This window comes from Lagopus leucura, unplaced genomic scaffold (assembly GCF_019238085.1).
Source record: "Lagopus leucura isolate 7727_CA_CO unplaced genomic scaffold, USGS_WTPT01 Super-Scaffold_100159, whole genome shotgun sequence".
In the NCBI taxonomy this organism is placed as follows: Eukaryota; Metazoa; Chordata; class Aves; order Galliformes; family Phasianidae; genus Lagopus; species Lagopus leucura.
This window is the reverse complement of record NW_024962335.1, coordinates 17,893,060-17,914,708: the sequence shown is the minus strand read 5'-3', so window position 1 is coordinate 17,914,708 and position 21,649 is coordinate 17,893,060. Positions and strand designations below refer to the sequence as shown.

Genomic DNA, 21,649 nt, shown 5'->3' with positions numbered 1-21,649 from the left:
CCCCCCCCCCCCCCCCCCCCCCCCCCCCCCCCCCCCCCCCTGTCTTTGGGGGGGGGGGCAAATGTCTGTATCAAAATGCATAACCATGGAAGTTGCCTACATAGATGTGGAAGTGTAAGAAAGGACCAAATTGTCTGAGGGATATAAAGATCAAATGCAATCTAATTCTCCACATACTCTGAGGCTTCAGTGAATACCTAAGCACAGAAGGTAGTGAGAAACAAGAATTAACCAGAGTTAGACTCAAAGCAGGTTTGAGAGAGAAAAGGATTTTCTACAGTCAAAACAAACCTCTGTGTTTAAAACTAGGTATTTCAAATAGCTGTTGGCTTTTCTTTCTGTTTTCAGTGTGCAGCAGATTGACTGATACAGTCTTGGGCTGTCCCTGTAACTTTAGCATTATTTTTATTCCTTTGCTATTATCGTTGTGTTTTGAAATTCTTAAGTATTCTGTGACTTTTAGGCAAAAAGTTTTTTGGAAAGTTGTACTGGGGCATTTCTGAATATTCAGGTAGGAAAAAACAACTTGTCTCTAAACATTCTTGTTTTGGTGAAATGGAATTGTGAATGAGAATTACAAGCAAGACAAAAAGAAATGGAAACCTATGTATGTGTTCTAAAGGATCCCAAATATATGTTTTCTTAATAAACTTGAGGGAAGAGCAAACCAAAGCATTAAGATAAGTGCAATTTAGTCTTTACTATTTTTTGTCACCTTCCATAGATTTTGTGCGAGGTAACTAATGACCTTTTTCACTTATGGCATGATGCAAAGCTGTTAACTTTTCACAGGTAGTATGATGCTAGAGGCGATTCAGCTGGTGTTAGTAAATGCTGGACTACAAGAACCATAGGAAATCACATGTAATTGTGATTTGAAGTGCTTAAGTATTCTCTGGGAAGCTGACTGGGACTTCAAACACCGCAATTATGTCATGGAAAGTGAAAAAGATGCATGGCAAGAGCAGGTGTTGGGGTGAAACAGATAAAAAGGGGATGTGGAACTCCTAAGTCTCCATTTCTGGGGGGTTTGTTTGCATCTATGTCTATATGTCAAAACAGCACATGATAAAACCTGGATAAAACACCTCATGGCTCACAGAGTATTCTAGGAAATAAGTGCATAGAGATATGTACAAGAAATCAGTGATTGATGTATACATTTTTTGCAAGGGTTATATCTGGCAAAGCGATGAAAACTGTTTTGATCAGTTTATACACCAGAACATATAATATTTTGTGAAAACTGCATGGCAAGGCAGCAGGGAAGGGTGACATTTGAATTATTCTTCTTTGTGCTCTGCATATGAGGACAGTCTTGGACAGGTGCGTTTTGCAGCCAAACTGTGGTGGAAAAGGCTGAAAAGGCTCTTTATCACATGCAAGAGAAGAATTGAGATTTTTTGAAGGGAAAAAAAAGCTGCGGTTGGTGACCTTATACTAGGGGTCTCTATTTTAATAAAGAGTTTCTTATAGTTCATGACAGATAGAATTAGGGATTGCGCAAGTATCTTGTAGTTATATTTGTGTTTATATTTTTCACTACCTTTCCCCCCCTCCTGTGCCCCTGGGAGCCATCTGAGAGACCTCATAAATGTGAGATTTCATTTTCTAATGCTATTTCATTTCCTGGATGGAAGACCTGCCACGAGAAGACCAGACCTCAAATTATAATAGCCCTATAAATAACTCCCTGAGGCGAAAGGGAAAAAGAAAACCTTTGAAAGACAACTGCAAATACAAACATGAAGGTGTTTGGGTTCTTGTAGAACGAGACTAAGTGGCTCTAATTAGGGCATCATTTATTTAGTGTAAAGTTAGTGGATTTGGGGAGGGTTCTGTGTTGTTTATCTCTGTGCTCTGTTTCCTTAAACTTAGATCTCAAAAGTCCTCTGAGGTACTCTGCTGGAGTTTGATTTTCTACAATGTTTAAGTGTTTTTTGTCCTGTCTTTAGATCCTGCCAGGAAATGCAGCTTCTAGGTAAAATTGAAAATGATCAAAGAAACTGACTAAAACAATTACAAATCCAGTTAAATATAGTCTGAAAATGCAACGTTCTTCTTTCTGGATGAAATTGTTTTATTTCAGGAGACCCAGACCCAGACTGTCTGCCTGCTTTCCACTGGAAATCTGTGCAGAATTGGCACATTGACTAGAATAAAAACATTCCCGAGGAATCGGCATGTTCTGTCAAAACATTTGAACAGCTCCCATCTCCCCAAGCACTGCACTGTTACGGAGCCTGCAAAGGGAGCTCTGAGACTGCGATGTGGTTTTGCCGGCTTTGCTTCCAGGCTCCCAGCTTGGATCGACCTTTTCACATAGTTAGGGGCAAAGGCCTGTGGATTAGGTTGTATTTAGCTGTGATGGGAGCAGGGAAGGAGGTCCATGAGACCTTTTGCATTCTGATGTGACCTGTGGAAGGGCTGGCAACGTGTGTGGTCTTTGTCTTCTCTCTGTTTCTGCTAAAGCAGAGTTAAATATGTGAGGAGAGGTACAAAAGATGAGTCTGTGGGACCCAGTAGCTTCCAACAGCAGCCAGTGGATCAACCTACTGGCCAAGGTCAGCTGGCCTGGCAGAGCTGAGCTCCAGAAGTTCTGCTGCCCAGAGGCAGGATTTCCCTGCAATGGATGCCTCTGTGCAGTGCTTCATGATGCTGCTTGGCTCTCAGCTGTTTGTGAGCTCAGCATCCTCCAACAGCAGAATTTGTTCTTTGCATTGTGGAGTTATATTGAGTTTTTTTCATGGATACCTTTGTGACTGGGTTCATAAATAATACAATAAATGTAATCTTTGTTTAGAAGAAGATAGATACATTCTGTAATTGCTACATAAGCAAAGTGTGATTAGCATCAGTCTTTTTTGTGGGACTCTGATTGCTTTACTTTTTCTAGGTAGCATCTTACTCCTGCAAAACTGAGGTGAAGTGAGTCTCACTTGTGGGATCTACTCGATCTGAATGAATGTTAAAATGAGGCCTGCAGCCAATTTACTGGAGGTGATGTCTATCTGCTAGTGAGACTGGTTGCTTGGGAGCACAATTGTGTCATTCTTGTTACCAAAATTGATATCCCCTGACCGACCACAGCTAAATTAGTTTTTATTTTTGCAGAATTTCAGGGTAGTTGCATGACGATGCATTGTGGTGGACAGCATGTAGTCAGTGGTATGAAACAAATAAGTTTTTCTTTATATTGGAAACAATGATGTGTATCAAGCAATGCTTCACTGTGCCAATAAACTAGCAGATGGTGTCCTTTTTAAGGCTGCACATGTGACAGTACCCTGTTTGAATCAGAGTATCATACCTACTTTTCTAACCTCTATCTGGCAGAAGAATCCTTTATAAAGTAGCATAAAAGTAATCAAAGTGGAAAGGCACATATGTATGTGCCTATCTTGTCCACTGTGACACATGCCTACGTGCTGTGGTTTGACCCCAACAGGCAGCTCAGCACCACGCAGCCACTCACCCACACTTCCCAGGTGGGACTGGGAGAGAATTGGAAAGGTACAAGTGTGAGAACTCGTGGGTTGAGATAAAGATGGTTTACTAACGTAAAGAAAAAGCTGTGCTCACAAGCAAAGCAAAACAAGGCAGCAGTTCAGAGACATTTTAATAAAAGTGGAATCCATCAGAGACACGGTGGAAGAAAAGGACCTGGTTGTGCAGACCAGTGAGGACAAAGGTGGCTTATAAATATTTCCTGGCTCTGTTTGGGTTAGTGACAGCAGAGCGGTCTTATAGGGGGTGGGATGTGAATGTGAATTCCTAACTCTTTTTTACTTATCCCTTGGGCCAGAAGGGCCAGATGTGTTGCACAGGCAACAAATTTAGTCTGCAAATAATCATCCTAATGGATTCCCTCCAGTCAGTCCAGAAGTTCAGTTACTGGGCCCCAGCCCACATCAAGTAGACAAGACAAGGCCACCTAATCTGATGCCTTTAGGGAGGAGAGAAGGTGGAATTACTGTAATGAATAGTCTCACCTTTTATGCACGTAGTTGTATACACTGTGGTCAGTGGCCATATACTGGTGCATAACCCAAGGCAGCAAAATCCCTGCTGCAGAACATAGAAGTGTAACTCCGATTCTCAGAATCACTGGATGTTGTTAATTTCATGTTTTGCTATAACTCCTTTTATTTAGTCACCAAAGATGTAGTATACTGCACTTATAAATTCTGACCTGAGAATAGACCATGCTGCTGGAATACAATCATCTCTGAAAGTGAATGAGGGGAAGGTAGCTTAGCATAGCTCAAGTCAGATGGGAGGAAAAATCCCTCTTCGCATTATCATGGGAAGGATATGTTAACAGGCTTTGAGACCTTGCAGAATGGTCCATCTATTCCTACGAGAAGCAACCAGATGAAATGTCACTATCAAAAGACTCTTAACATAGTGTACTACCTACTGGCTTGCAAAGATCTGATTGAGACTCAAATTCTTGCAGACTCACCACTGTGCCACACCACAGCAGTTGCTTGATTTGCAAACATTTCATCATCTGCAGAGGCAGACCTAGAAAAGAGATTCCTGGGGTTCTGTGGGTGAAGAAACTGACTACAACAGTTTTGCTTCACCACCTTGAGATCAGCAGTGAAGTGTCTGATGTCTTCATTGGACATGGGAACAGCTACTGCTTGACTCCTCCATGACTGCACAGAAAGAGCTGTTGCTGTAAAATGCATTTGCATCCAATGGACTCTTGCTCAGCACTTTGACTGCTGCTTCTTTCCCGGAGTCTTTTGTTGCTGCAGTTCATATTACAAGAAGGATAATGGCTCAAAAAATCCCCGGGAATAAAAAGCATCTGAAGTTCAGGGTTCAAACACAGTTTGCTTTTCTGCTGCTTCTGTAGTCAGTCTGGCTATTTTTGTTTGGCTTTGGAAAAATGTGAAAAAATGTTTAAATTCATTTTTGAAACATTGCGTCTCTTCAGAGAAATTAGTATCCTTTTTCTCTTTTTCAACAAGGAAAACTTGCTTTTGAAGCACAGATTTTGGCATTAATGTCTTGATGGAATAATAGGCGTGAGATGGATTGCAATCTATTGCCTCAAGACTTTGCCAATCATAAACTAAAATCAGTTAATGCATTAAATCTTGCTGTATTGTGAAACGTGCTAGTAGTATTAAAAAAATCAATCCAGAAAATATATTGATTATATTATCTCCATAGCAACAAACAATAATGGGATAATGTTAGCTTAATAATTGTGCTTTGTGAAAACCTTTCAGAATAATTACTGTATTGTGGTCTTTTCACAATGTGCAGTGGAATAACGTTTCTTCCTTGACTGCAGTCACCATCAGCACTGCGTCAAGAGATGGTGTTTATGTGTGCATACATATGTATCCACGGGTAATTTTGCTCCGGGTGAAACAATTTAGCAGACTATTTTGGGACTCATTTTTAAATGGTCAAGACCGCAAATTGCCAATTGTTTTCCATGTGGTTTGTTTTTCCCCACCTCCTCTGACAACTGGTAAAAAGAGACTGTTAACGTTCTTTCTCCTGCCTCTCACCTTGCACCCTACAAAGCTTTTGGAAGGAAGGGAACATCCAGCTAGTAGGTTAAGCATCTTTGGGAGAGAGGAACCCTGCCCTGAAGCCGGTGCTTCAAAGCTGTTGCTTTAATTGAATTTAATCACTCATCGTCTCAAAATAACCTGTTCCACAGGAGTGGAGATAGCTGTCTGTGTTTCGAAGGATATGATTTTCTTTGGCATCCTGCATTGTCATTTAATTAACCTGAGGCTGTTCTGAATAAACATACAGAAATTCTAATATGTATGTGTCTGTGTGTATAACACTTTTAGCTTGAAATTTTACCAGGAGAGTGAGGGATAGATATGTATTCTCTTCATGGGGGCCTTGCTTTTATTTCTGCTTTCAGATTGACCCTGTATATTTTTGCTCTTGAACTAAAAAGAGGTGTTGACCCTTGTGTTTGATGGAGAGGCCAAGTATTTAGAGTAGTCGGGGGGGGAAGGAGTAAGGGAGAGAAACAGCAGTATTATTCCTGGAGTTTAAGCAGCCCTAGAACTGTTCAGTCCTCATGTAGCCCACATGGAGGTCTTACAGTGAATTAGGAACTCATCCACCTTCTGGTCATGATAGTATTTCCTAATGCACCTGTTGTGCAAAGGCTGGGTTTAGAGATCAGCTAGTTAATAGGCTGCTGCCAGGTCTCACACCAGCTGGATTACTTTTACCTTTGATAGGGTGTTCTGCTATACTCAGTAATGTGGTAGGATGCCCCTCTGGGCATGAATGGATGACACAGTCTCCAGTATTGACTGTTCCAGCTCCTTTCAATGAGGGAAAACCAGGAACAAGCACTGATGTTAGCTTAAATTTTTTAGCGCTGTTTGTTAACGTTTCAGTTCATGTTATTTCATTTCTTAGTTTTTGACAAATTTGTTCTTCAAGTTGCCAATAATTTGGAATTTTATCATTTACCAGATAGGAGTCCCCTTTTCTTTGAGGGTCTCCCAGAAAAAGTCCCTACCTTGGGACTACTATTGAGCAATATGGCTCCACAGTGGAGCTAAGAGTGTCCAAAGCCTCTCAACAGCATTATGGTGGTGATATGATAGTGTAAGAGTAAAAAATGCAGTACAGTATAGGAGCAGACAGTTTTCAGTTTGAGCTGATGCCTTCATAAGGTCTTTGATTTTTCTGCTGTCCCCTGCTTTTGCTTTACATGAGGGTGTAATGGAAGAGTTGTCTTCTGTCCTAGGCAGTGGTTCCTTTTAGGCAGTGGTTCCTTTCTGCCCAATCTGCTAGGAATGCAGCAAATTCACAGAGAAAGGGAAGGGCAGTGGTTGCTCTCAACTTTATGCTTTGTGCATATTCTGCATAGCTTTTGTACTGAATGAAAGGTGCCAAGCCTCTCTCTTTTCTTCTATGTAGCTGTGAAATGGCAGCTGAATGTATCAGCTCTCCAGAAAATATCTGGTATCTGCAGGTACCAGATTCATTGTTTAAAAAAAAAACAGATAGATAGATAGACAAGGCAGAGTTGAAGGAATGACGGTGCCTTGTCCTGGCACCCCTGTGCTCACTCTGAGTGCTGGCTGGTGGCCTTGCTGTCCCGAATTCTCATTCCACTGCAGACTCCTGCTTAGTTTCTTTGTGCTCTCCTGTCCCAGTTCCTACTGTTCTCCCTGATCTGCCCAGCATGTGCTGGGCTTGGAACTGAGGGTTTCAGTCTGTCTTATTCCAGGGAGGTTTGACATGGCTTTTCAGTGTGTCTGTTCTCTGTACTTGGATACTACCAGATACTGCCTGGATGGCTTGGGTCTTAAACACTGTCTGCCTTCTAGAGAAACATGAACAGTTACTTACTTTATGAAAACAAGGAGAATTTGTTGGAGTAAATATTTTAAGGTAGACAAAGCATGGTTTGATGCAACTGTTGGGGCTGTAACTCATCTTATTCCAAGCAAAATAAGACTGTTCTGTCCTCTTGAGGATCTTATACCATGTTTTTGACCATTGTGGTTCAGGGTAAGTCTGTCCTACCTGGTGGATTACACATTTAGGACCAGGATGAAGCACATTAAGCATCTGTTTGTATGAATAGGATGAGGATTTCTAAGTGTATGGACTCACCTTGGGGCTTTTGTGTGTGAGTGTCAAGTAGATTTGTCTGCTCTTATCCTTGTGGCTTTTCCAGAAATGATAGTAATAAAAATGGGTCTGTCCATGCTGCAGATAGCAATATTCTGCATCAGAGGGCAGCACAATCTTTAGGGACACTTCTTTGCCCTCATGCTTGAAAGTGTGCATCCATACAAGTTAGAAATTGGACAGGAGGAAGCTTGTCCAGCTGTGTTACAATACAGAAGTAGCCTGACTACCTTCCAGTAATGCATTAAGTGGAACGGTTAATGCCTGTCACATGTAATGCTCTTTCCAGCTCTCTTCCTTGATGGAGTACTCTGCATGCAGTGCTTTGAGTTGGATCCTGGTTTGTGTTCTTTGTTGGCACAGTAAACAATCAAAACTTGGGAGCTGAACACAGATGGAGTGTGTGATGACTTTTAGTTCTTTCAGATCTTTGCTTCATAATTTCTGATGGTGGTCACAGATACTTAACTGTCATTAATTTTTATAATCAATTTATAAACCACAGTAGAGACCCCTAGCCCCATATAATGGAAATATCTGTGAGGATGCTGAAATACTATCATCCGCTGAGGGAGTAATGCTGCTTTGTAAAGCTGAGCAGTTCTTTGAAATCCATTTGTCTACATGATGCCTGCTGGGGTGCTAGTGAGTTAAGGCGATGTGAGATAGCCCGGAGTCCTTATCAGAAAAGAGAGTTAAACACCACCACTCTAATTTTGTAAATGAAGATATAAGATTTACATATGGGCATGTAACTGTTCTGGTATGTATTTCAAAGTCTGTTTGTACTCTGTTGTGCCAGAGAGACAGTTACTGTCTTTTTATCATGAAAAATGACATTTCTATAACCTAAAGTAATCTGCTGTTGCTGCATCAGAGAAGAAGGATGGCACTTTCTAGAAACTCCTTGGAGGAAAGAAGAGTCCCTGCCTCCCTTTCTTGGGGAAGATGTCAACTTTAATTTCTCCACATGCCAATTTGTTGCTCCCTAAAACAGCACTACATTGTCAGAGTACTCCCAAAATATTTATTTTCTGTAGAACTAGCTAGTATGTCTGCCTGTCTGTCCTACAAGAAGTTGTTGTCATTTATTTAGATCATGCAATTGCTTCTTCGCTCCTCATATAGGAGGCCAGCAAGAAAAAGTAATACAACTCATTCACTATCAGTGATGTGCTGAATGCTTATGCTAATCCATCCAAGAGACATTGAGCACCCAGTAAAAGTACACATTGCAATGGTCTTCTACAAATTCTCTCCTATAGAGAGCACTGTATTTCTCCATTTTCCTATTGTAATTTGAGGCAGTAGTAATATTAAGAAATGCAATGAAGATGGTTAGTGATCCAGTAGAATTATGTACAAGAAGAGTTTGCGTAGGAGAGAGCTGCACTCAGTTTGGGAAGATGTCAACTTAGAAGAGGTTTATTGGAAATTATATAGTCAAACAGAAACAAGATCCATCATTCCTTTATCTCGTTTTTCCAATTTCTTGACTTCTTATAAATATGTATTTATCACAGGCTCAGAAACTGCAGTGAGTCTGTAAGACCTCATATGGAGCCTTTCATGAACACTTATTGCACAAATTGTATTTCTCTGTGTGCATGTCTTCATAATAATGTGTTTTCTGTTTTCTATAAAGTTTCACAGTAGCCTGAGTAGGTGTCTTCTGTGACATTTACTATTAAATAAAATGAGGGCCTAGCAGTTTTGTGTTATTTAGTCGTTTAGACAGTAGGCCTAATAAAAATAGTAAGGTTGCAATTATAGCTCTACAGCAGATATAAACAAGGTCTAAGCTAATGGCAGGCAACATCCAGATAGATAAAAAGAAATATTATTTTTGCCATTGTAATCAGTCTGGAGAATTCATCATTACAAGAATCAGGAGAATCAAATACAGCAGCTGGAATAATCTGGGGGCCTGGATAATTTTATGACTAATTCTATTTCTAGCTATGCATATTATAAGAGTAATTGAATCTTAAGATAACAGTTGGGTGAGGAAGAAACCTCCCTCTATTTAAAGCACTTTAGAGTTAATCATATATGTGCTTTTTTCCCGCCCCCTTGCTTTTTTTTTTTGCAACCTCGGGCACGTGATACATTTGGAAGCTCATAAACAGACTAAATGTGTTGATGTTTCTATCTCACATACTGCCTTTTTCAGAGGCAGAGAAGGAATGGCTTTGTAAGATTCCAAGGAGGACTGAGAAACCTACAGCTCATCTCTGGCTCTGCCACTGACTTCTTGTGCGGCGTTTGGCAAACTGCTTAGTCTTGTGCACTTCCAATTCCCCGTCTCTGACAGATGGGCACTTACCATCCCAGAGATGTTGTGGAAATGAAGTTTGTAACATGAAATGAGATTGAAAGTAGAAAGACAAAAGGAATGCTAAAATCTCATTGCAGCTGACCAAATTAATATCCGAGGCTATTTCTATGTGGGAATGCTTTGGAAAGCTAAGGAAAAATCAACTGAAAATGTGCATGGGCAGTGCATATATGAAATTTCCACTGAGAAGAGTCTCGTTTTTATTCTGGAGGCAGCTGTATGACACCTTAAGAAGCATGGGGCTGGAGTAGATGAGCTGGGTTATTGATCCTATGCTCCGTTATTCTGAGTATTCGCATACAATCATGTGCTCTGCATCAAAACCGTTTTTGAGGTTTCTGCCTCTGCTGTTCTGTCTGAGAGGCTGTTCTAAAATCTTATTACTTTGATAGTCTATAACTTTCATCTAATTCCTACCAACATTTATCCATAGCCAGTTTATACTCATTTGATCTTTTAGTAATGTGGGCCTTTATATTAAATAGATATTTTCCCTCCCTGATGATTACTCCCTGTACATTTATAGACAGCAAGCATATCTGCTTCCTTTGGTCTGCTAAAATGAACCTTTGGTTTGCTAAAATGAACTCTCCTAATTACTACTTGTAAGACAGGCCTTCTGTTCCCTGAGGATCCTTGTAACCCTTCTCTCGACTTGTTCCATTTTTAATTCATTCCTTTTGAATGTGGCTCGTCAGATTTGCATGCAGCATTCTATAGAAAGCATATTCTAGAGTAACTATATTTGTACTTTTCATCATACTAGTTGTTCATTGTTATCCTGTGCTTGACGTGTCCATCCAAGTTTTTTCTTCTCCATCATTTTCGAACAATCTCTTATGCCAGAAAATCTTGGAGTTAACATAGTCCTTTTAGAACACGAAGCCTGGTTTTGAAGTGAAGATTCATTCACTGTTGCTGTTCAGGTTCTTCAGGTCATCCACTTCTTCTGAGATGACAATCCAAATCTTTCTACTTGCTGAGGATGCTTTTCAATCCAGAATGGTGAGGATTCTTAGGATTCTCAGCTAAAGTCTCTCTGCTTTTCATGTCAGTCAGTTCTCAAAGCACTGAGCAAAGTTTGTCCCAAGGGTGACCCTTGACACACTTGTGGGTTTCCACCATTCATGGCTGCACTTTTTTGAGCACAGTCTGTACTAATTTCTCTGAACGCCACCTGATAGAATGTAATACTGATGTGTCCATCTTCCATAGTTCTGTTACCTAGAGAACATTGCCTTCCCAAAGAGGAGTAAACAACTTATGTCCCATTTCTCATTCCCTTCTCTGACAGTCTTCCTGTTTGGTACTTCTTGCACCAAAGGTGTCAGGTTATTGCCATTGGGCCAGAAGTGGTGAACAAGAGGATGTTAACTGACTGCAGCTGTTCTGTGCAGCCATGACACGGAGACATTGCTGGGGCTTACAATATGGAACCTAAGATGTGATGGAATTAATGATAAAATTGAGGTCTATGTGTGTTCCATGGTAGTGAGAAGTTGTGAATGCCGTTGAGGTCAGTCTTGCTTGGTTTCCCCTTCTTCCCATTGTCTCTTTGGTTACTAGCCTATTTGAATCAGCCATTAACCTTTTAATGGAGAAAGACAACAAATACCAGGAAGGATGATGTGCACTTGTCAGTTCCCTCTTGGAAACCTGATTGTTTTAAACTATGAATGTCTCAAGCAAGGGCCCAAATGGGTCCAAAACATATCTCCCTCTTGTAATGCAGGCACACTCAGGCAGAGGAGAATGAGATGAGGCCTGGGTCTTCTGCTTGGTGCTTAACTAGGAGATGATCTCTGGAGGTGAAAAGGTAGTGCCCTGCCAAAACTGCGCCAGTGGCTTTGAGCTGGCAGTTGCATTCAGGTTTGGGGCAAGTGAATTGGCATGACTGAAGCATATTGAGCCATCTGATCCTTTGGGTGAGTGACTCAATCCTGAGAGCCTTTGGCCTTTCTGGCCAAGGTGCTCAAACAGGGTTTTCAGACTGTACTATGACAGCTGCTGATGGAAGATGGCAAGAATTAGTACAGCACACAAACAGGAACCTGCCAGCATAGGTTTTCTTTAAGACCTGAAAAGGTAAAAGATAATATATAATTTGTTTGGTATTTAGTTCAGGTAATTTTTTAAATTGTATAATGAGAACACATTGTCCAAATTTTCATATGCAGATTCAATTAGTGTTCGGTTAATTAGCCTTTACAAATGAAGATTAACTTAATTACATAACACTAACCTCTCTTAATAACTATTAAGGGTAGGAAGACTGCTTTTAATAAATGTGAAAGGGCTATGTGTGTTTTTTAAAATCTAAAATGGCATACACATAAATTAAACAAAATTACACAGAGGACAGCTATTAAGGGCAACGATCAAAGCAAACAAACTGTACGTGGCTTGGAATCAGACTGGTTAGAAGTTCATGCTGTTTTCCTCTTTGTCTGCTGGTATCCCAGTGTTTTTGCTAGGGTTATTACTGGAAATGATGTACAGTCTAGGGGTCATTCCATCAAAGTGGATTGCAGTCAGATACTAGTTAGCTCTAATTAAATTCTAGCTTGTGTTTTGGTATATATATGTTGATTAGGGTACTGGGCTGTTAGCATTTCCAAATAGTCTAAGGAAAAAAGGCAGTGAAGCCCATTCAGTAGTAAAATTCTCACCTATAAATGCTGTCACTCATTGCTGTTCTGTACTGTAGACAGTTGTATAGATTTTTGTCTCTTGATATGAGGTATGTGCTCAAACAATGATGTCTCAGTTAATATCACCATGAAACAGACTCACGTCTGATTACAGGGTGATGAAGGGGAGGGTGGAGCATATACAGAGCTGTTAATGGGATGTGGCGTCTTTCAGCTTTTGACTCACACATTTGAATCCAGGTTGTCTTAGCTAGTGACCTTTATAGGAACATAAGTGAAATGAGCTGGTGTGGCCAGTCCAGATCCCTATGAGCAGGTACTGGCATCAGTTTACGCCACCGGTGGCATCATCAAGCCAAGTGGTGCTCACCTGTGCAAATACCCCTTTGCCCCCCCGGCTTCAGGTATGCTTTTTTCATGTCAGGGTTGACGCACACAGAACTGCAAAGCAAAAAAAACCCAAACCAACCAAACAAAAAAACCCTCAATTTATTTTTGTCATATCTTATTAATTCAGAGGTTTGAGGATCTCTTGATCTAATACCATCACTGTGATGATTTTCAGAAAGGTGAAACAAAAGAGGCCTTTTTCTCTTGGCTGTTCTTGCATGGGTAATAATTTCTACCTGTAATGGATTTGATGGGCACATCACATATATATCCGTACTGCATTCTGAAAGTCACTTTTCTGATCCCAGATTTTAAGCTATTGCCCAGAGCACTTGATGATCCTCTTGGGGGAAAAAAAAAAAAATCTATTAACCCTTAAAAACTCTGGTTAATTTCATAATCCTTGTTTTCCAGCTGCAGCAAGTTGAAATTTTGCAAAGTGTCTTTCATGCAATTTGGGTTACCTTAAGCTTGAGTATTAAGCTTAAAGTCTCTTAAGTCCAAATTTTCAGCTCAGGAGATATGTAGTTATTGAGCAACTAATGAGAATAGGTCAGATATGCCTCATGTTAGATAATATTACTAGATACTTCTAAATCTTTGGCTTTGTACCTACACCCATTTTCAGCAGAGGAAGATGACACTGCTGCAGATTTTTGAAACTGTCAGGAACTAGCAAAGTGAATGTGCAGTAAGGAGAAAATGGTAGATGAATCCATCTTGGAGTGGCAGAATCTACTGAAAAAAGGGAAGAGAGTACTTGAGCCCATCCAGTCCCCTTTCTGAAGGCCTTTGATTTACATGCTGTCAGACTGAGCTCTCAATATTTGATATCTCGAGATAGATGGTTGGTAGTGGCCAGATTTTGCTTTGGCTGATGCGGACCTAAATCCTGTTCCTTTCCATAGGGGTTACACCTGTATCTTGGAGAGCAGGATTTGGCCTTGATAGTGTTCTCTCAGCAGATGCAGCTGATGATGCATGCTCAAAGGAACGGGAGAATGCAAATTCCCTGTAGGAAGGCAACCGCCAGCCATGTAAACAAAGAAGCCTTCTGGGTTTGCAGCAGTCAGCCCACTTAAGCTGCTGTTTCCATGGCGTACCAGATGCTGGAAAATACGGTTTCTTTAGAGAAAGAAGCTTTTTACAGTCCTGTATTATCTTGTTTGATAATGGACTGTCATCAGGCTGGTACCTCGATGTAGGGGCCACATGCAGGATGTCATACCCCCTCCTCACCCTGCTCCAACCCTTTTCAAATTGTTCTTGATTACAATTCATACTCTGTAGCTTCCAGACAAAGAGGAGGCCAAGTGATTTTTCTGTCCTGGAACAGCATCACTTACTATGTTTTTACACTTCATTGTTACTGCTTAATGTGTTACAATTCCTCCTGATGTGCATGGTCTCACCTCATAACATAGCACATTGGTTTGCTTTTCAGTTTCATTCTGTTTTCCTTTAAAAATGTAATAGAGAGACATATGAAAACTAAAATGCATCTTTCCCTATTTCTAATTTACTAACCTCTCCCCCCCCCCCCCCCAAAAAAAAATTACATCATTATAGCTCTTCACTTATGGCTGTTTAAACCACTGTTTCTCAGTTTGCTTCCTCATCTTTGTGCTCACCCACAGGGTGGTCTTTGGGAGATGAGTAGAGGTCTCTGCCTCCATTTCTGTAGAACAGTTGCAATTATAAACCTTGACAAACCTGCAGTAATGGCTTTTGGAGCAGATTGACATTGGGTAGTGTAAGAAAGAAATGAAGTTGCCAGTAGTACTTATGAGGCTTGCTGTGTTTTCAAACATGACTCATAGGAGGAGGAGGAAGTCCTCAAGGTACTTGTCTATTAGAAGCTGTATTCAGGAATGATGCTGCAAATCTGACAGGCCTATGTGGATGTGACGTATCTCCTGACTGTGCACCTGAGATGGTCCATTGGCTTTTTTCCATGGCTATCAAATGTTAGTATCTCACTTTGCCCTCATTTCCATCCAGCTGAAAGGTTATACCTGTGGAAGTCAGCTGAAAATCTCTCAGGGACTTGGATAGGGATGTTGATTTTGATTTATAACTGCAAATGATAAGCAAATAAAGAAATACTCCTTTTGTAGCATTTCTGAAGCTTTTATCAAATGCAGTAATGCTTTCTTCATTACTACCTTTTTATCTCTTCAGCTTTCTCTTCCTGTTCCTTTTCAACTATATCTCCTTACTATCTTCCTGGCTGCAGATAGAGATTCACACATACCTTCCCTTGCCTGTGCTCTGGTCACTGCCACCTCTCAAGGCTTGGTGCAAGCAGTGTACTGGTGTTTCACCAGCAGCTTGGTGTTCTTCTGGATGCTCACCACACCATATGGAGCCTCAGAGTGGCACCAGAACAGCAGCAGGACTGGTGTGGCTGGTGGGGTCAGGTAGTGCTGGGACTGTAGGCAGAGTGGGATGATGGTGCATCCTGGGGTGTGGCAAACAAGGGCTGCCTCTGCTCCCAAGAATGCTTTGTCCTGATTATCTTGGTTGTTTTTCAACTCCACCCCTCCTACTGTCCTTCAGGTCTGTAGTTTGAGATGGGAGTTAATTTTAGTTAATTTTAAGCCAGTACAATCATTTAGGAGATTGCGAGGTGGAAAACCAGTTATCGGTTAACAGGACTGATTTGAAAAGTGCTCTGTCTGACCCTGCTATGGCAGCAAGTCAGAGTGCTTCCAAGAAGCTGGCTTTCTGGAAGGCTTCTTCACAGAATCATTTGAAGCATAGGTTTCTTGTAAATGTTGAACTCATGCTGGCTCAAAGGAGCACGGCTGGTGGATACGTGGGCAATACGTACATGTGTTCTTGCAGTCCATAGGAAAGCTTAGCCAAAGGATGAAGAAGGGCTGAGGGATTTGGACTTGTTTAGCTTGGAGAAGGCTCTGGAGAGACCTCATTGCAGCCTTCCAGTACTTGAAGGGTGCTTACAAACAAGAGGGGGACCAACTTTTCACACTGTTTAATAGTGGTAGGACAAGGAGGAAAGGCATCAAACTAAAAGAGGGGAAATTTAGATTAGATATTGGGTGAAAGTTCTTTAAATAGAAGTTGGTGAGGCATTGGCACAGGCTGCCCTGAGAAGTTGTGGTGCCCCATCTCTGGAGTCTCAAGGCCGGGTTGGATGGGGCCCTGGGCAGCCTGAGCTGATGAGTGGCAGCCCTGCACATTGCATGGTGTTGGGACTGGGTGGACTTTGGGAAGCATTTTGTCCCATTAAATATATAAACATAGAAACTCCAGGATTTAAAACCAAACCATCAAAAAGAAATCAAATAAAAAAGCACACTTGTGTTAAAAAGAAAGAATTGAGTGGCTTTGTAAAAGGAGGAATGGATGTGGTGACAAGTACTTTACTCATCTGGCTGCTAAGTTAGCACCCAGGGGTGATAAATGAGGTAGCTACTTATGATTAACAGGTTTTCTTTTTAGTGTGCATGCATGTTATGAGGTCTTGTTTATTTATGTTTGTATTTTATATATTTATAATAGTTTATATTGTTCTAGCTAATATTTTGCAGCATGTCTTAAAAACAAGAAAGCTTCAGTATGAGATGTAAGCATTCTACTCTGCCAGTGAGTTTTCTTTGAAAAATGAAGATAGATCACAATAGTCTATCTTGAATTAATATAAATGCAGATTAATGCAGTCAAATGTGTTATTTTTCCATAGATAAGTTACAAACACAATGCAGTATGACTTTCAAATATTGCAGTTTTGTTAAAAACAGATTTCTTTATAGTCACTTTTGGGAATAAATTTTACACACCTTCTTTCAGATTAATCAATTTGAATTCATTTGAGGCACTAACAGTTTAGTTCAGCCGCAGACAGATTTATATAAATGGATACCAATTTTCATCAATTATGAAAATCAAGCACAGTGTAAATTCCATAAGTTTGTTAAAATAAATCTGCTTACTATTCTACAGAATCTCCCAGTGGACTGCCTTTGCTAAATTCCAAATCACTCAAAAAAAACCAAAAACCCCACAATAAAACCCACCAAACGAACAACAAAAAAACACCCATAAACTCAAAAAGCCCGAGACTATCTTTCAATGTTACCTATATTTCTTTAGTGTGTAGTAAGGCATATACTGTGTTATAATAATAATAATATCATTTTTTTCCATCCACGCGCATATTGGAAAAAAATGAGTAAGGACCTTGATCATGAAGTTAGTTAAAAAAAAAACAAAGACAAAAAACCAATATTTTGAAGTGTGGGAGTCCAATGGAAACATGTTTAATGGCTTGCCAGATATTTTTCCTTCACTCATCATTTCTAGACTCTTCGTTCAGAAATGGGCCAAGGGAGCAAGATGAGATTGAGTTAATACCGTGGCTCTTACAGTTGAGGTTCAGAGCTTTGGTGTGAGTGTTAGCAGCACTGTGTAATAGGATTTCTGTTAAGTACTGTTCTAAAATACTGTGATATTTTTCTTTTACCCAGGGCTTTTGGGAAAACCACACAAAACTCATAACGGAGTATGGACCTATTTGTGGGTAAGCTTAGCTGTACCATCAGCTTTCTGCTCCTGTGGTTCTTGCTGTTTGCTTTGGTTTGGGTTTATTGCCAGGGAGAGGAGAATATACCACGACAAGCTGCTCATTAAAATGCAGAGTGCAATATTTCAGTCTGGGTGATACATGTAGACGTTATTTGATCACACACAAAAAGTAACATTGGCTTGTTTTGTTTCAGTATTTGGTGTTGGACTTCATTCTTCCCATATAAATTATTATTATTATTTTTTTTCAGAACTATACAAAGCTACCTGCAACAATTTTCCTTTTTCATCTGCGCATTCTTTCTATTTATGGTGAAGAGCAGAAATAATAACTTAATTTCTTAAACGAAATAACACAAACAGAACCTACCCAATCTATGAAATAGTGTGAATTTGGCTCAGCTGTTGCTATTTATATTTATGCAGAAATATTAATCTTAAAATACAATGAAATACAGTCTAGAGGTGAGGCATTCCTCTCTAAAGCTCAGTTGTGCTCCCTTAGCAGGTTATTAGGAATGAAGAAGGTCCTTCATCCCAGCACTTTCATGTTTCTGTGAATATTATTTCTTTTCCAAGATCTGCTTTCCAGTTTTCGTGGTTTTAACTGGAAGTGCAGTTGCTTTACAGTAACTTCTATTGCTGTGGTCAGTTGGTGCTTCTAGCATAAATATTATTTTAATATTTAGGTATCAAATAATATCCACAAAGTATATACAATATCTTTTTTTTTTTTTTTTTTTTTTTTTTTTTTGAGTGTTCTCTAAGGTTTTTAAGATACAGTATTAGTATACCATATAAGTATTTGTGTATTTGTTCGTAAATAATATAAATATGCTTTGGATGGTCTTCCACTTAAAAAAAAATAATCCCCCCACAACAACAAACAACCTCTACCAGCCATAGAAAGCCCCAGTTGCAGCTTTCTTGTGGCATTTATGCTCAGCCCTAAGGACAAAGTCCTGAAAGAAGTAGTGGAAATAACGAATTCCAAGGGTTAGGTACTTGTCTAAGAGAAAATTATACATTGTCTTGCCTGACCAGAAGTGGAGAAATATATTCATTAACACTGTAGCAATTTGTATGTTGTGTAACAAATGGAAAATGACTGAAGCTTATTATCTCCATGACCTTTGGTGTGATGACGTTAAATAACAATAATGCAGGAACAGTGACATTCCTTCCTCAGCATATTTCCCTCCTTATTAATATCATACCTTTTTTTTCTAAGCTGAATTTGAGACAAGTTGCTATTTAGTTGTCTGTTTTTTTGACCAGGCAGAGGAGGCTTTCTCATGGGAGAAAGAAATATATAATTACAGACTTTGAGCAAATAGATAAAAAGTTTTGTTTTTCCAGTCTACCCATAGCTGTCAGAGAATGAAGCTTCTCTGCTTTGGTTACTAAGCTGGATGGTGGTGGTAGTGGTCAGCAAGAACAACTCTCCCTCCTTGGGATCCAGTAGGTGGGCAGATTGAGTGTAACTGCATACCATTTATTGTGTGCTTGAAAAGCTTCATTTGTGAGAGATCTGGGATGCTGGCAGGGAATAAATGCTGCTTTTGATATTTCCCAGGAAAACAAAGTTGGGCTCAGACATTGCTGTGTTTGAGGTAAGATTGATTTGTAGTTGAAGGAAGACATTTGGAAACCTGACTTACTGAGCTGATGTTCAATAGGTGTGTGGTATGTGTCAGGCGGGTATTTATCGTGGTTCTGTCGATTAAAGAATTTTTTTCTCCTTCTCTGTACATCTGTTTGATTATATTTGTGGTTCTTTGAACTAGCAGTAAATGGTAGGTGCGCTTATGTGCACAACCCCAGCGAAGTATTGGATCTGGCAGTTAGAAGAAGATGTGGCATTTCGCTTTTTCCAGATTGAAAACTGCTTTCCAATAAGCATAAAGAGCAATGATCTTTATTTCTACAGTGGTGAAGTGAGTTGAATACAAATCTTTGGAACTAAAGGCTTTTTTTCTTTCTAAGGTCACTTGAATAGTCTGAATGATACCATCACAACTGTTTTCTTTTGTGTGTGAATTGGTTTCCTTGACAACAGGATGTCAAATCAACTTTTCAGCTTTAATCAAGTCAAAACAATATATCCCTTCCATTCCAAAAGGCCTCAAGTCGTAGAGAATTATTTCAAGTAAGGCTTTTGTAGGTCACAAAAGCATTTTTTTCTTCGCTCCTGTGTGCTGATCCAAAGGAGAGGTGATGGTATTACTCTTTTATATGGAGAGACAATGCAAATTGTCTTTGGATGTGAATGTGTGCTGTGAGAACTGTCTGTTTTCATACAGAGGTGGCCCAAGATGGAGGCCGAGGGGGAAACGAACAGCTCTGGTTGCTGTAAAAGTAGAGGTGGAGCATTTCTGTTCAGTGGGGAAAAGGCATGCCACTGATAGCACTTCTGATGAGTTCATGCGTCAAAGTGATAGGCTTTGGTTTGGCTGTATTTTTGAGCATCTTAAAAAAAAATAAATTAAAATCTACCCTCTAAAATGTATGTGCTGGTTCTCTGAAGCAAAAATACAAAGTGAACAATATCCTGCTTGGAAAGCAATGTAGTCTTGGTTTCGGTTACTTTAGTCTCTTATTTTTAGGCTATTCTTTTTTGATGTTTTATTTTCACCCCACTAAATCCAACTGTTTTATTTCAATTGCAGACCATGACAACTAGTGAGAAATAGCTGGTAAGAGGAGACAAAGAAATAAGGAACTTCTGGTGGTGAAGAGGAGAAGTGAATGGGTAGTGTGCTTGATAGAGTCAGAATGGCAATTGCTAATATGTTAGCACAGCTGTATAGGCAATGATTTGATTTTATTTCACATACATGCTTTGTATGCATGTGCCCTCTTACTGTGATTGCATCATTATGACTTAACAGTACTGTGAGTACTGGTGATTTGGAGGGGGAGAATAAATAACAGATTATTGGCCCAACAATACACCACCAGTGAATAATGAGAAAATAGAACACAGCCACAAGGCAGGTAACTGCTTCTGGGATCAGTGAATCTATTCTGCCTTCAGCCACGGCAGTGCGTTTGAACATGAGGAAGAATGTAGGAGTTCATAATGTAGATCTTGCTGTGTATAATAAAGAATGAAAGATTTAAATTTGGCGCAATTTGTGGGGTGATGCTCTTTCTTCATTGCCTGTTGCATCAGAAACAACTTGCACCAGATCAAACCCTACTCTTACTCTTACTTCACTTGAACGCTCAACTCAACCTTCTGTGAGAATTGTGAACAACTGTGTAGTAGAATGAGTGCTAACCAGGACAGGAACAAAGTATAAGGCAGAGGTGAAGAAACTGGTTCAAAAGAAGCAAGAAGAGTGAGGTTGGATTAAAACACTCCTACAAATGAGGCAGCAGAGAGTTTGAGTCCAGGGCTGTCAGATTATGTACTGCTAAGTGAAGTCAACAAGCTCAAAATCTGCATTTTCTGATGGCAGGGAGGAATGAATGGGAATGTTTCTGAGATGTGGTTTTAAACCAGTGTCAGTCCTCATTGAATCCATCAGCAGCAAACTTCAGCTACCTGTGCAGATCTTCTGCTGGCTTCCTGCATTAGCATCCCATGATCAGCACAGTATCACAGAAAACATGTCAAGATGCAGGTAGAAAAATGGGTTCACGTGCACTCCTGGAGCACTTCATGAGAACACGGATGTGAATGTAGTTCTATTCCCTTGTTGTTTTGCAGCAGGTTACTTCAACACATTTTAAAGTAATACAAAGTAAGCAACTTAAAATAGGGCAGACAATTCAGGTGTTTACAAAATTATACATTGTCTGTTTTTTCTGTTTGTTTTCTTTTTTTGATTAAAGACTTGAATAGTTTCCTAATAGGTCATTATTGGAACCAAGACTTAGTCTGGTCACTTAAATGGTTGGGTGGTTTAAAGGATTAGGATAGATCATGTAGCCAGTCACTAACTTGAAATGTGTCCAGGGCTTAGTTGTGATTGTAAACTACACTGGCAGCTGACAGCTTTTCAGAAGTCTATGCAGCTGGAGTTTGTTCTGTCTTAATGCTTGACTTCTCCTCTCCTGAAAAAATGGTTGC

At 40.0% G+C, this 21,649-nt stretch overlaps 1 protein-coding gene across 3 annotated transcripts in view; it reads left to right on the top strand.

Moving 5' to 3' along the window:
- TBXAS1 (thromboxane A synthase 1) overlaps window positions 1–21,649 on the top strand; it is a 235,238-nt gene that overhangs the window by 62,337 nt on the left and 151,252 nt on the right. For all 3 annotated transcript variants that reach the window (XM_042889527.1, XM_042889526.1, XM_042889528.1), the window contains exon 4: window positions 17,514–17,566. In XM_042889527.1, coding sequence (XP_042745461.1) covers window positions 17,514–17,566 — 53 coding nt within the window. The remainder of the gene's footprint in view (window positions 1–17,513; window positions 17,567–21,649) is intronic.